Source organism: Oratosquilla oratoria, unplaced genomic scaffold (assembly GCF_046742065.1).
Source record: "Oratosquilla oratoria isolate Oo_2021 unplaced genomic scaffold, ASM4674206v1 SCAFFOLD107, whole genome shotgun sequence".
Lineage (NCBI taxonomy): Eukaryota > Metazoa > Arthropoda > Malacostraca > Stomatopoda > Squillidae > Oratosquilla > Oratosquilla oratoria.
The window spans coordinates 442,501-455,000 of NW_027467464.1; the positions used below are offsets into that span (position 1 = coordinate 442,501).

At 41.0% G+C, this 12,500-nt stretch overlaps 1 protein-coding gene across 4 annotated transcripts in view; it reads right to left on the reverse strand.

Annotated features, from left to right (window-relative positions):
• The window catches only part of LOC143022513 (beta,beta-carotene 15,15'-dioxygenase-like), a 139,083-nt gene that overhangs the window by 94,113 nt on the left and 32,470 nt on the right, over nt 1–12,500 (reverse strand). For all 4 annotated transcript variants that reach the window (XM_076180760.1, XM_076180762.1, XM_076180759.1 and 1 more), the window contains exon 2: nt 2,028–2,178. In XM_076180760.1, coding sequence (XP_076036875.1) covers nt 2,028–2,178 — 151 coding nt within the window. The remainder of the gene's footprint in view (nt 1–2,027; nt 2,179–12,500) is intronic.

Sequence of the window (12,500 nt, forward strand, 5' to 3'; positions counted from 1 at the left end):
TGAAATCGTCCTTAGTGTCAGCAGGGGGCCGCCAGCATGAAAAGAGACACCTGGCAAAGTATCTGCTTCAGGTGCGACATTTCATCTCGCGTGCGTGGCAGAGAAATTCCCTCCACGTCATGTCTTTAGTATGTCCAAGTATATCATCGGTTAGGCAAGTTCTGTGACTTCTTTTCCTTTGACTTTCTTATCGGATATTGCTAACTGACATACCCCGTAGTGGTGAACAGGGAAATTCGTCACAATAAATTAATTGATAAATGAGGAAGGAGGACGAGAAAGACACGGGTCTAGGGCCGAGGTTATTCTTGACTGGTTTCACTTACAGCTTCTTCAAAGGAATGTTGATCCTGAATGACACTGACGGTATACACCACAATCCCACCAACTGGGCAAGGGACGCGGGTCGGTGGACAGAGACCTGTAAATAATTAATTAATCAATTGAAAATAAATAAAATATAATAAAATAAACAAGGTAAAAAAAATAAAATGAGTTTCTCAAATAATGTATTCAAGATGAGTAAGAATGTAAAATTAACGAAAAAACTTACGTTAGTGTGGAATTTGGAACCTGCCGGACAAAAGATCATTGGACGTTTCACCACCGTTCTAATTCGGCGCCGTGTTTGTGTTACTCCTAACAGCTCCGTATTTCGCTATGTATTTTGACCATTTTATGTCCCCTACCTTTTGGTTCATGTTCTCTTCGGTAGCTATGTATAAGGCCTCAATAACCTTTCTCTGTCTCCTTGTTAGCCAGTTGGGTAGATGTTTTTCTTTGTCCGCGTGGCCCACCAGCGCATTTGAGAGACGGTTTCTTAAATCCGCCTTGTGCTCCCTAATTCTCTTTTGAAGACTGAAGACCTCTATGGCTTTCGCCAAAGTACGCCTTCTTACACTTGCTACAAGGGATCTTGTAGACTACACTTAGGCGGATTTAAGAAACCATCGCCTCTCAAATGCTCTGGTGGGCCACGCGGACAAAGAAAAACATCTACCCAACTAGCAAAAGGCAGAAGTATTGAGAAAAGGCCTAACAAAGAGACAGAGAAAGGTAATTGAGGCCTTATACATAGCTACCGAAGAGAACATGAACCAAAAGGTAGGGGACTTAAATGGTAAAAATACATAGCGAAATACGCAGCTGTTAGGAGTAACACAAACACGGCGCCGCCTTAGATCGGTGGTGAAACGTCCGATGATCTTTTGTCCAGCAGGTTCCAAATTCCACACTCACTTTAGTTTTCTCATTAATTTTACATTTTGAATACATGATTTGAGAATTTTTTTTTTATTTATCTTGTTTATTTTATTATATTTCATCTATTTTAATCAACTAATCAATTAATTACAGGTCTCTGTCCACCGACCCGCGTTCCTTGCCCAGTTGTTGGGATTGTGGTGTCGGACTACTATGTATACCGTCAGCGTCATCCAGGATCAACATTCCTCTGAAGAAACTGTAAGCGAAAAAAGAGGCGAAAAGAGGTATTGGATTGCATGGAAAATCCACCCCCACCTCTCAAGAGGTGTGGGGGGGGGGAGCTTTATATGAGCATAGTTGGGGTGGGATAGATTTTCCATTTGAGTACAGAACCACGGCGGCAGGGGGGTGGGGGTTAAGACCTCACCCGTAGGACTGACTTCGCCTGACATGTAATCAATTGCCTACAACAGTGACTTTTGACGTGAAGAGGAAACGAAAAACTATGTCAAGTACAAATATACGGCAACCATGAGGACTGTGAACAGAGGGGGAAGGTGGGAATTGTTCACATGGAAATTCTGTGTGTGTGTGTCTGTGTGTTGGGGGGATTCTTCATATGACCCAAACCATTAAACACCCTCGCTACGGTGACGCATTCCGCGGATGGTTTTAGCGATATCATTGACGTAAGTAGGGACGATGACGCCGCAGAGAAGGAGTCGAGAAAATGTGTATGTCTTCCCTGATATCTTCTTCACAACTAAAGTCGGGCAAATTCATTCAGGTGCGACCTGACCCGGCCCTGACCTAACACTGACCTGGCTCTGTAGGTGACCTTGCCCCCTTCGATGTGGAACTGGTGTAGATAGGAGGAGCCGTCGAATATGTGGTTGTATTTGGTCTTGCCGTAGGAGACCTTGCCGGGCCCGTTCCGTGTCAGTCGCCCCTGCAGCCATTCGGGAATGTTGCCTGCGTGCGCGTGCGCGGGAAACGGGGAAGACGGGTGACAGGATGGCAGCACGTTAGAAGACAAAAGTAGTGATAATAATTTATAAATAAAAGCAAGGCATATTCAACGGGTAAATAACTAAGTAAATAGATACGTGAATGAATAGATTAACAAACAAATAAATGAATAACAAAATAGAAAAAATAATTTATACACAAATGAATACGCAAACAGATACACAGGTATGTAAACAAATGAATAAATAAACAAATAAATGAATAAGATTGTGGCCACAACAAAGGCCAGAATAAATGCAAGAGAGGCTCTCTGACCCTTCAGAGGAATGGAATCGGCCGGCGCCGATCGTCCAGGGACAAATCATATTCATCTGTGGATTGCGTTATCATGACGTAACGTGACGCGAGGTGACGTGGGGAAGGGGCGCCGTGAGTGTGGAGGGCTAGGAGACTGATAGTCCATGGGCCAGGAGGGTCCACCGTGCACCCCCCCCCCATAACAGTATAGGACCATTTTTTTTAGTCCCTGGGACCTTATGAAACAACAATATATGATGCCCACAGCAATATTTTGGGATCAACTACCCATTAGTGGCCATTTTCAAAATGGCCGCCAGCGTAACTCAAAAAATCACGTTTTCGCTTATAACTTTCCTTCTATGACAGATAGAGACATGGTTTCGGTGTCTTTACCTATGTTTTCGAGTACCAGCAATCCAATAATGCATCTTAGAACACTCTATCACGTTTACCTTATTGTTAAATTTGAAGAAAAAAAAATCAATTTTGGGCCTAATCGGGCCACATTTTAGTGATCCTGTAGTACAATACGTAAAGTGCAAGATTTTATTCAGCATAGTTATTGTTTAGAAATTACAATTTATCTTCTTATTGTTTTACAGTAAACTGTCTATCCTGAACGAACATGGCATCCAAGAAGCGCAAGAGGGATGAGAGTGTGGCAGGTGCTTCTTCCAAAACTGAACATTGCATTATACATTACAGAGACAGTTCATCAGGACCATTGACAACACTGACAGAAGAGAGACTATCAAAGCTGAAGGAAATCCAAAAGCGGAGACTTTCTGAGCCAGTAGATTCTCCTCATCGGATGTCGTATGTCTGTTTACAAATTCCAGATACAGTCGAGGAAAACCATGGATATCATCGACAATGTTACAAACGGTTCACATCTAATCTAGAAAGACTTTCATCCTCATCGACCTCATCATCATTAACAGAATCTGATGTTTGTCGTCCACGTCCATCAAGATGCCCTTCTGATGGAAGTGAGAAATTCATTTTTAACCCAGACTGCATTTCCTGCCACAAGACCGGCAAATAAAAGGTTAAACATGGAGGCAGCTGGACAACTGAACCAACATCATGATTTGAATATGATGGAGGTGCAACCGTTCTCAAAGTTGCAGAGGAACGAAAAGATTTTGAGATGCTGCGAAGGATCAAGGGTTATGACCTTTATGCCTGTGAGGCTCAATACCACAGGAGTTGCAGAGCTAAGTACACAAGAGACCCGTCGTCGTGGCGCAGCAGTGACCCTGAAGCTCTGTCTCAGCAGGACATGATGGAGGAAGCACACCGCAATGCATTTGCCAGTACTTGTGCCTTTGTTGAAGAAAATGTTATCCACAATAACACTGTTGTCAAGCTAGATTTCTTAAAGGACATTTATGTCCAAGAATTAGCTCAAACTCAGTTTGGAAACACTCAGTACAGATCTGAGAATATAAAACCAAAACATGTTGTGCATTATGGGGACAAACTATCATTTGAGCCAATCCAATCCCAATCTGGCCGGTTTGGTTCTTACCTTGTTTTCAACACTGACATTAAAGTAGGAGAGTCTGTGAAGCTGGCGTATATCCTTGGTACATCTGACAAAACAAAAGATGTGGCCTCGAATTTGAGGTATGATATTCAAAAAGCCTTTCAATGTGCCGAACCGCTGAAATGGTCACCAACAGCCCGATATCTGGTGGGAGTAAATCCTAACATCCCTGAGGAATTAATGAAGTTCCTGTACTTCCTCATAGCTGGCAAACAAACGCAGGAAGATGGCACGAAAGTCAATCGACTGACACAATCAATTGGACAAGACCTTTGCCGTGCTGTCACAAATGGCCAGTGGAAATTGCCAAAACACATACTTCTGTGTATATTGAACAACTGATGACATATCCACTGAGTCCTGTTCCTTGCAGCCGTGGTACAGCTGACAGATACATGGCAAAGACTGACAAGTCCAAGGGATTTCAATTCCTAGTGAAAGATATCGATGACATAGCACTTCCAACAGAGGGCAGAACACTGTTCATACAAGATGGTAATGCACTATTTCACACTGCATGACATTCCTGTGAACTTCCAACAGATAGCTCACCTCATCTTTGATAGGATCCCTAAGCAATCAGATTTCATCTTTAGTACAGACATGTATAAAGTTGGATCTATCAAGGAAATGGAACGTAAACAGCGTGGGTCAAGTGAGAAGCTGATCATTAAAGGGCCAATGACTAAAAAAACACAAAACTGGAAAACATTCCTGATGAATGATGACAACAAGTCACAACTGGCTGATATTATCCATCGTGTATGGAGTTCAGATATTTCTGCACCAAAACTCGTAAACAGAAAAGTGATGACAGTAGCTCAGGGTCACTGCTTCCTGTTGGAGACTGAAGACGGTCAAGCCGTGAAGGAAACAGAAATTCTGGACTTGTTCTCTGATCAAGAAGAAACTGACACAAGAATAGTCCTGTACTGTGCCTATGCCCAGGAGCATGGTTATGATAACATTCGGGTACTAAGTCCCGACAGTGATGTCTTTTTCGTGCTACTTCATCATGCTGGAAAGTTTGACGTCAACATCTTGTTTGACACAGGCACTGGGAATAAAAAGAGACTTGTAAACATAACCCAGATGGCACATGGATATGGTCAACAGTTTTGCACTGCACTGTTGGGTCTCCATGCATTCACCCATTGTGACACAACAAGTGCATTCAAGGAAAAGTGCGACCAATCAAACTTCTCTTGAAGTCACCTCGATTCGTTGATGCACTTTCTCAGTTAGGAGACATGTGGGATCCTCCTGAGAGTTTGGTGGATGACTTGGAGGAATTTACCTGTGTCATGTATGGCAGAACCCACCACAAGAGTGTTGATGCAGTCCGATATGCTGTTCTGAGTGAGAAGTGTGGAGGACCAGATGGCACTGTCAATGTCGATAGAAATATTGATCTTGGCCAGTTCCCACCATGTAGGAAGTCTCTGTATCAGCATATACAACGCGTGAACTACCAGACTGGCATCTGGAAGTGTGCTGATGTTGCCCTGCCTGACATAGATGAGTATGTCATGTCAAGTGACAGTGATGATGACAGTTATTAAGTTTGTTGGGTTATCCAGGCTTCAAAAGAATCATGTTTCGTGCACTATGATTTTTATGATGCCAATGCTATATAAATGTTCTAATTGTCTCAACTTAAATGAGAATGCACTGGTTTCTATCTGTTTGAAAATTATTGGAAAAATGATAATGTTTTCTCTTGTCAATGTGATTTCCATATGATTCTGTAAGGTTAAAGAAAGAAATCCAAATTTGTACTTGAAATGAATTATTTTCAAAATTTGGGAATAAGGTAAACGTGATAGAGTGTTCTAAGATGCATTATTGGATTGCTGGTACTCGAAAACATAGGTAAAGACACCGAAACCATGTCTCTATCTGTCATAGAAGGAAAGTTATAAGCGAAAACGTGATTTTTTGAGTTATGCCGGCGGCCATTTTGAAAATGGCCACTAATGGGTAGTTGATCCCAAAATATTGCTGTGGGCATCATATATTGTTGTTTCATAAGGTCCCAGGGACTAAAAAAAAATGGTCCTATACTGTTATGGGGGCGGTGCACGGTGGACCCTCCTGGCCCATGGACTATGAGGAGTGTGGATGAAGAAGGAAACCTAGGTGCAGGGTTGCCAGACGTATGATAATTATCGTAAACGTACGATTATTTCCCCCTCTGTACGATAGTGTTCCTCTTTATCGTACAGTTTGTACCATAATTTACTGTATTCCGTACGATTTGTACGATAATTTTCGATGTTTACAAAATAGTTGTGTAGGATATTGTAAGAGTTGAAAAAACAGTAACTATCACTTAGTTTCATTAAGTGTCTGGAAAAATAGTGGGACTGGAGGTTTCATATGTTAGACGAGAAACTCACGCGTTCAGAACGTTCAGAACGTGTTCAGTGGTGGAGTAGGCCTAAGTAGATCAGATGAACCTTCTTTCAGCATGGACTCATCTTCAGGATCCAAAGAGAAAAAGGTGAACTATTTGTGATGCTTTCTTTGCCTATGCATTTTACAGGCAATTAGTTACAGAGTAATCTAATAACTGTACTTCTGTTTCTATGGAGCGAATGAGAAGAGGCAACAAGGCAAGGTTGAATATGTTGTGATATCCACCGCCAAATGTTATATCAGACAGAAATGTTAAATATCATAGTGGCTATTTAAGATTATTAAAGTGAGTGATAGCGTAGAGTGTTCATGTTGAACAGGCAAATGATATTAAGTGTTTAATACTCTACGCAGGCACCTGCTAGCCCTTCTAGATAGGCTGAGGCATCTACTTCAGGCTCTTAGTCTCGTCGTCAGCAACGATATAGGATGGGATGGGAAATAGACCCTGCTTTCAAGCCGTGGCTACAGGAAACACCTGACCAGTATAAAGCTAAGTGTACTATGACTGTAGAGCTAACAGTTCATATTTCAAGGGTACAACGAACAAGCAGGTACCAGTATCAACCTTCTTTAAGAAAAAAAAACACAAAAGATCCTGTGGGCCAGAAATAAAGCTGGCAAGTGTTCTAGTTGCACATAATGTGCCTTTTAAGGGAGCGTCGCCAGCGATCATTCGAAAAATTCTGGTACACGAGCGAATTTTAGGTAAGCATTTCAAAAGAATCTTTATGATGGTAGCAACATTCATACAGAGTTATACAGCTGTATTTCGTTTCTATTTCTTATACAGAATAAAATAGATAAAATATTGGCAACCTCTGGCAACCCCATTGCATAAAAAAATTATTTCTATTGAAATTGCGTCAACATTTCTATAGCTGTTTCGTTTTTTGTTACAGAATTGTGTTTATGGAGATATTTGGCAACTCCTCCCTCCAGCATATCCCACGGCATCAGTACTCTTGAAAAGATCAAAGTAAGGCGACGTCGCTCCTGGCGCTCTCACCGTACGCCACAATTTTGATTCCTCGCCCTGTATTGTTGCTGTGATCATAGGAAAATTAACAAGAAACAAGAGAGGGAAGCGGCAGAATATGGAGAGGTCCCGTAAGTGCCTGAAAACAGAAACAAGAAGAAGGAAAAAGAGCATCAAAGCTGTAGCCAACACTCCGCAAGCATATACTAGCCACGCCCTCATACACCTCCTCCACCCAAGCCACACCACATACCCTCACCTCACACCTCATCAGCAAAGTAGAGGAAACTGGAGATTTGCTATACATCGCAACCATCAAACAAATGGTCGCGAAAAATGGCCGCAAAAATTTAAATCCCCCGTCCTGTAAAGTTTATGTTCTTGTTCTTTCTGTTGTAATATCTTCGGTTGTTCTTTATGATTTTTGTTACTTTTGTTTTATTTGAAAGAAAACATCATGCTCTTTATTTTCAACAGTAAAGAAAAAATAATTTTATTCTTTTCTATTTATAAAACCTGAATTTTGCAGCATTTTTGAATTATTCGAAGAAACAAATTAATAAAAAAAAATCAGAGGTATTAGTTTGATAAAATGTATTTAATAATTTTTTATCCCCAGACTCTAAGCTTTCATTTCATACCAAGCTGAATGATGTGAAAAGATTTTCCATTAAATAACTAGAGCTTCACTAGAGCTTTACTATATCTTCACTATATCTTCACTATGCTTATATATACATGGGAGGAACACAGTACCCTGAGGAATTATACACTAATGTAAGGGGTAATTATACCTAAGTTTATTAAATACATAATGAAAATTTAATTTCACCTACTCTATAAAGCGATACGACGTTCCCTTGAGGTAATGGATCACGTGTCAGAGGTCTTGAGAGATATTTTCAGTGACTCCAAGATATCACAGGAATTTGCTATGAAAAGAACTAAAGCAACTGCAGTAATAACTAAAGTCATAGGAAAGTCCTACAAATAACAACTTCCTCACAAACTAAGAGAAACAAAATTTATTGTTCTTACGGACTAGTCTACTGACGTTGGTTCCATAAAAACATTTTGTGTTGTAGTAAGATTTATTGATTATGATACTGAGTGTGTTGAAAGTAAATTCTGGTAGCTGTGTGAAGTTTACACTAAAGCCAACCCTGAAATGATAGGTTTTGTGGCTGATGGGTGTAGTGTAATGATGGGAGCTCGCAATTCAGTTGCAAGTCACTTTCGTAATGAATGTCCTGGTCTTTTTGTAATCAAAAGTGTTTGCCATTCTGCTCAACTCTGTGCCAGCGAGGCTTGTAAGACTTTACCTAGAAGGTGTGAGCTGTACAATTTCTTTAAGTGTAGTAGCAAGCGCCAGAGTGAGTTTGTACATTTTCAGTCTATCCTTCGCTTGAAGCCTCACAAGATGCTACACCCATCACAGACGAGGTGGTTGTCATTGGTTTCTGTTGTTCAGAGGATCTTGGAACAATGGGAAGATCTTCGGTTGGTTTTCTCAGACATTGTCTGAGAAGCTAGTTGCTGCCTTATCTAATTTTCAACTCTCAACATGACCCTTTCATTAAGTTGTACTACTACTTCCTAGATTGGATTTTGCCAAAAATCACTACTTTTAATAAGTACTTTCAGTCAGATAAGCCAGTGATCACAGTGCTTCATGAATTTTTTTTCTTATACAAGCACCCGGCTGACGCCGGCCGTGGCTCCGCCACGGGTGCTTGGCCTACGACGCCGCTCGCTGCGCTCGCAGTAGTCTTCTTCCACATGTGATTTTTGGAACATCTATACACGATAATACACACACGCGCACACATGCACACACATAGATACATACATGAACACACACACACACACACACACACACACATTTTTGCGAATTTTTCTTCCATCTTTTCTTCCAACTTTTCCTTGACGTCTTCCAACTTGTCCCCTAAACTTTCCTCAACTTTCGTTAATGTTTTCGTCGTCAGAATAGCTGGGCAAAATCATTTTGACGGCTTCTTCGGAGATGGAGTAGATATCCTTCGGAATGACAACCTTTCCTTGTTCCGTTAACAATTTAGGCTTCAATCTACCAATTTTATGGTAAATTTTTCCCTGTATCTTTTAACAAAGCGATGCTTCAGATGAGTTCTCGAGCTTATTCGAGGTTGAAAAGGATGTGAAAGAGAATACAAAATTGAACCCAGACAAATTCTGTAAGAAACGCTCGGATAAAAGAGACGTACCGTCATACAAACCTCTGACAGCGTTGTCTTTTATTTTTGAAGGAATGAAGGGAAGTATTTGGCCTAGGTAGCAGCACATAGATTTGAGCTCCAGTTTCCACAGTAGCGCTCCACAAATCTTACATTTCTCGTCACCGACTTGGCCAGCGCTGTGCGCAGGAACTCCTTTAACATCATTTTTGCGCATAGCCCCGGTAAATTTCATAGCAAGCAGCTCGCGGGAATCTAGTTCTGGCTCCTTCAAGTAGCGCTGGGTGCGCTCATTTCTCATTTCAGATAAAACTCGCGTGTCCTCCTCTGATAATGTGTGTGTTTTGCTTTCATCCCTCATGGCGGCCTTTACTTTTTTAATCGTTACAGCCGCTGCAATCTTTTCCTCCCTTTTCCTTTTTTTTTTTTTTATCTTCGCGTTTCTTTTCCTTTTCTTGCAACAATTTCTGCATTTTTTCCCTTCTCTCTTCCCTTATTTTTTTTTTCTAAAGCCAATTCAGCAGCCATCCGCTTTTCTATTAGACGATTTTTTTTTCTCTAGAGCCAATTTTTCCTCAACCGCTTTTCTTCTTTCTCTTTTGGAAGTCTCTCTCGTTCTTCTAGTCTTTGCTTCGCCTTTTCCTCGTCTTGACCTGATTTTATTCAGTCTCCTTTGGTCACGGGAGTCTTTCATAGCTTTCCTGATGGCGTATTTGTTTTATTCGTTTTGCCTGGTTGAACGTTTTGAAGGCTTTCTCTAGATAATACATTTGATATGTTTTGTGGTCGGGTTTTCCGCCCGATTTCACAAAGTTTTTATACCCGACGAAATAATGTTTCGAGAAATTTTCAGAAACGCTGTCTTCAATTTCTCCGTCAAAAAGTTCAAAAATGTCAAACATTTCGTCGGAATATTCGAATTCTTCAACTTCTCGTAGCGTCTCGTTGAATTTAAGCACTTTTCGTTGGAATTCTCGAACAGATGCGTTGGCACGGAAGGTTTTAACGTCTCTGTACAGATCCGGGAAAGCTTTTGTGTGTTCGTTACGTAACTGGGCATGCAGGTTCTTGTCATTCTGCAGTTCTGTTTTTTATTTTTTCCGGTTAACCGTAATCCATTTCCAAAAGTGGCGAAGACGCCTTTTCTTGTTAGCGTCGGGTGCCCTGGCGGGCATGGTGCCTAAGATACAAAAAAACGACCACTATCTTAAACAACGTGACGTGGTCCAAAAACGCCGGACCCCTTTCCGTTTTCGCTCAAGCTCACTATGGTTTTGTGAAAACTGACAATTTGAGAAAACTCCGCGCTTTAGTAAGTAGATTCTCCTTTCATTCATGGAGAGAGAATATAATGAAAACAGAACTTAATTTCATAGATCCAAATAGAAACTATAAGCCTTGAATACAGAGGACAGTGATAAACTTTGAGCTACGGTATTAAAACATATAGCAAACTTAACAGACCATTCACAGTTTGCGCTCTCTGTTCTTAGCCTACTCAATTCGAATGCAGAATGAGAGAGAGTTTTTAGTAAAATTAACCTTTTCAAAACTAAGGCAAGAAATAGGTTGAAGGCAGCAACTGTAAATGGAGCACTGCTAGCAACAGAATGTAAAAATTCTACTGGACCATGCTGTAAAAACTTGAACCCAATAAATTATATGTATTCTCTCTTAGCAGCCAAGGAACTATACAGTAACACTTCACATTCTCACTCTGATTAATGTTATGAGCCATGAGGTTTAGCTCATGTCTAGAATATGAATAGTTACTTTTTATTACATACAAATATGAAAGTTTTACTTTCAAAAATGTTTCATTTCATTACACTGATTATGAGGCCTATTATATATGATTTGCTATTGAGGTATGGTATGTGTTAAAATGTGATTATTTTATCATTTCCAATGAAACACTAATTTGTGAAAGATCATTTCTCAATATTGATCAAATTTAGAAATGACACATAAAGTGTACATTTTATTTATCTCAAAATGTACGATAATTTGTACGATATTTCTTTAATAACAGTACCAAAATTTTGTTATGAAAACAATAATTTTGAGGTCCCTGTACGATAACATTGAGTTCAGAATCTGGCAACCTTGCCTTGGTGCCAGCCAGTGCGACGACGCCTGTCCATGAATCGAGTTATACATAAGCTCCTATGGAGCTTTCATCAAGGACTGTCGATCACGAGTCTAACACATGATACAAGACCGTGGTGAATCACATGCCTGAGGATAATTATCTAATCTATATAAAAAAGTAATGACGAAACATTTCGTCCTCAAAAGATAGGAGGCCCGCATTTGTAAAACACTCCGAGATAATGCGCTATCTAACACGAACTCAGCGGTGACGAAACGACCCTCACGCCCGCCCGTTTGTCCTTGCAGGGTTGTTAGGGAGTATTGGTGTACCGGTCCTCCTCCTCCCTCCCCTTCCCTCCTCCTCATGTGGGATGGCTGTCTGAGCGGATCGCTTCTCGCGTAACAGTAGCTAACTCTAGCTCTCTCTCTCTCTTTCTCTCTCTCCTACCTTCTCTCTCTCTCTCTCTCTCTCTCTCTCTCTCTCTCTCTCTCTCTCTCTCTCTCTCTCTCTCTCTCTCTCTCTCTCTCTCTCTCTCTCTCTCTCTCTCTCTCTCTCCATCTCTCTCTCTCTCTCTCTCTCTCTCTCTCTCTCTCTCTCTCTCTCTCTCTCTCTCTCTCTCTCTCTCTCTCTCTCTCTCTCTCTCTCTCTCTCTCTCTATCTCTCTCTCTCTCTCCATCTCTTCCTATCTCTCTCTGTATATGTGTGTGTGTGATTCACCATGGTCTTGGGTCACGTGTTGGACTCATGATCGACAGTTATCAACCTCCCGAA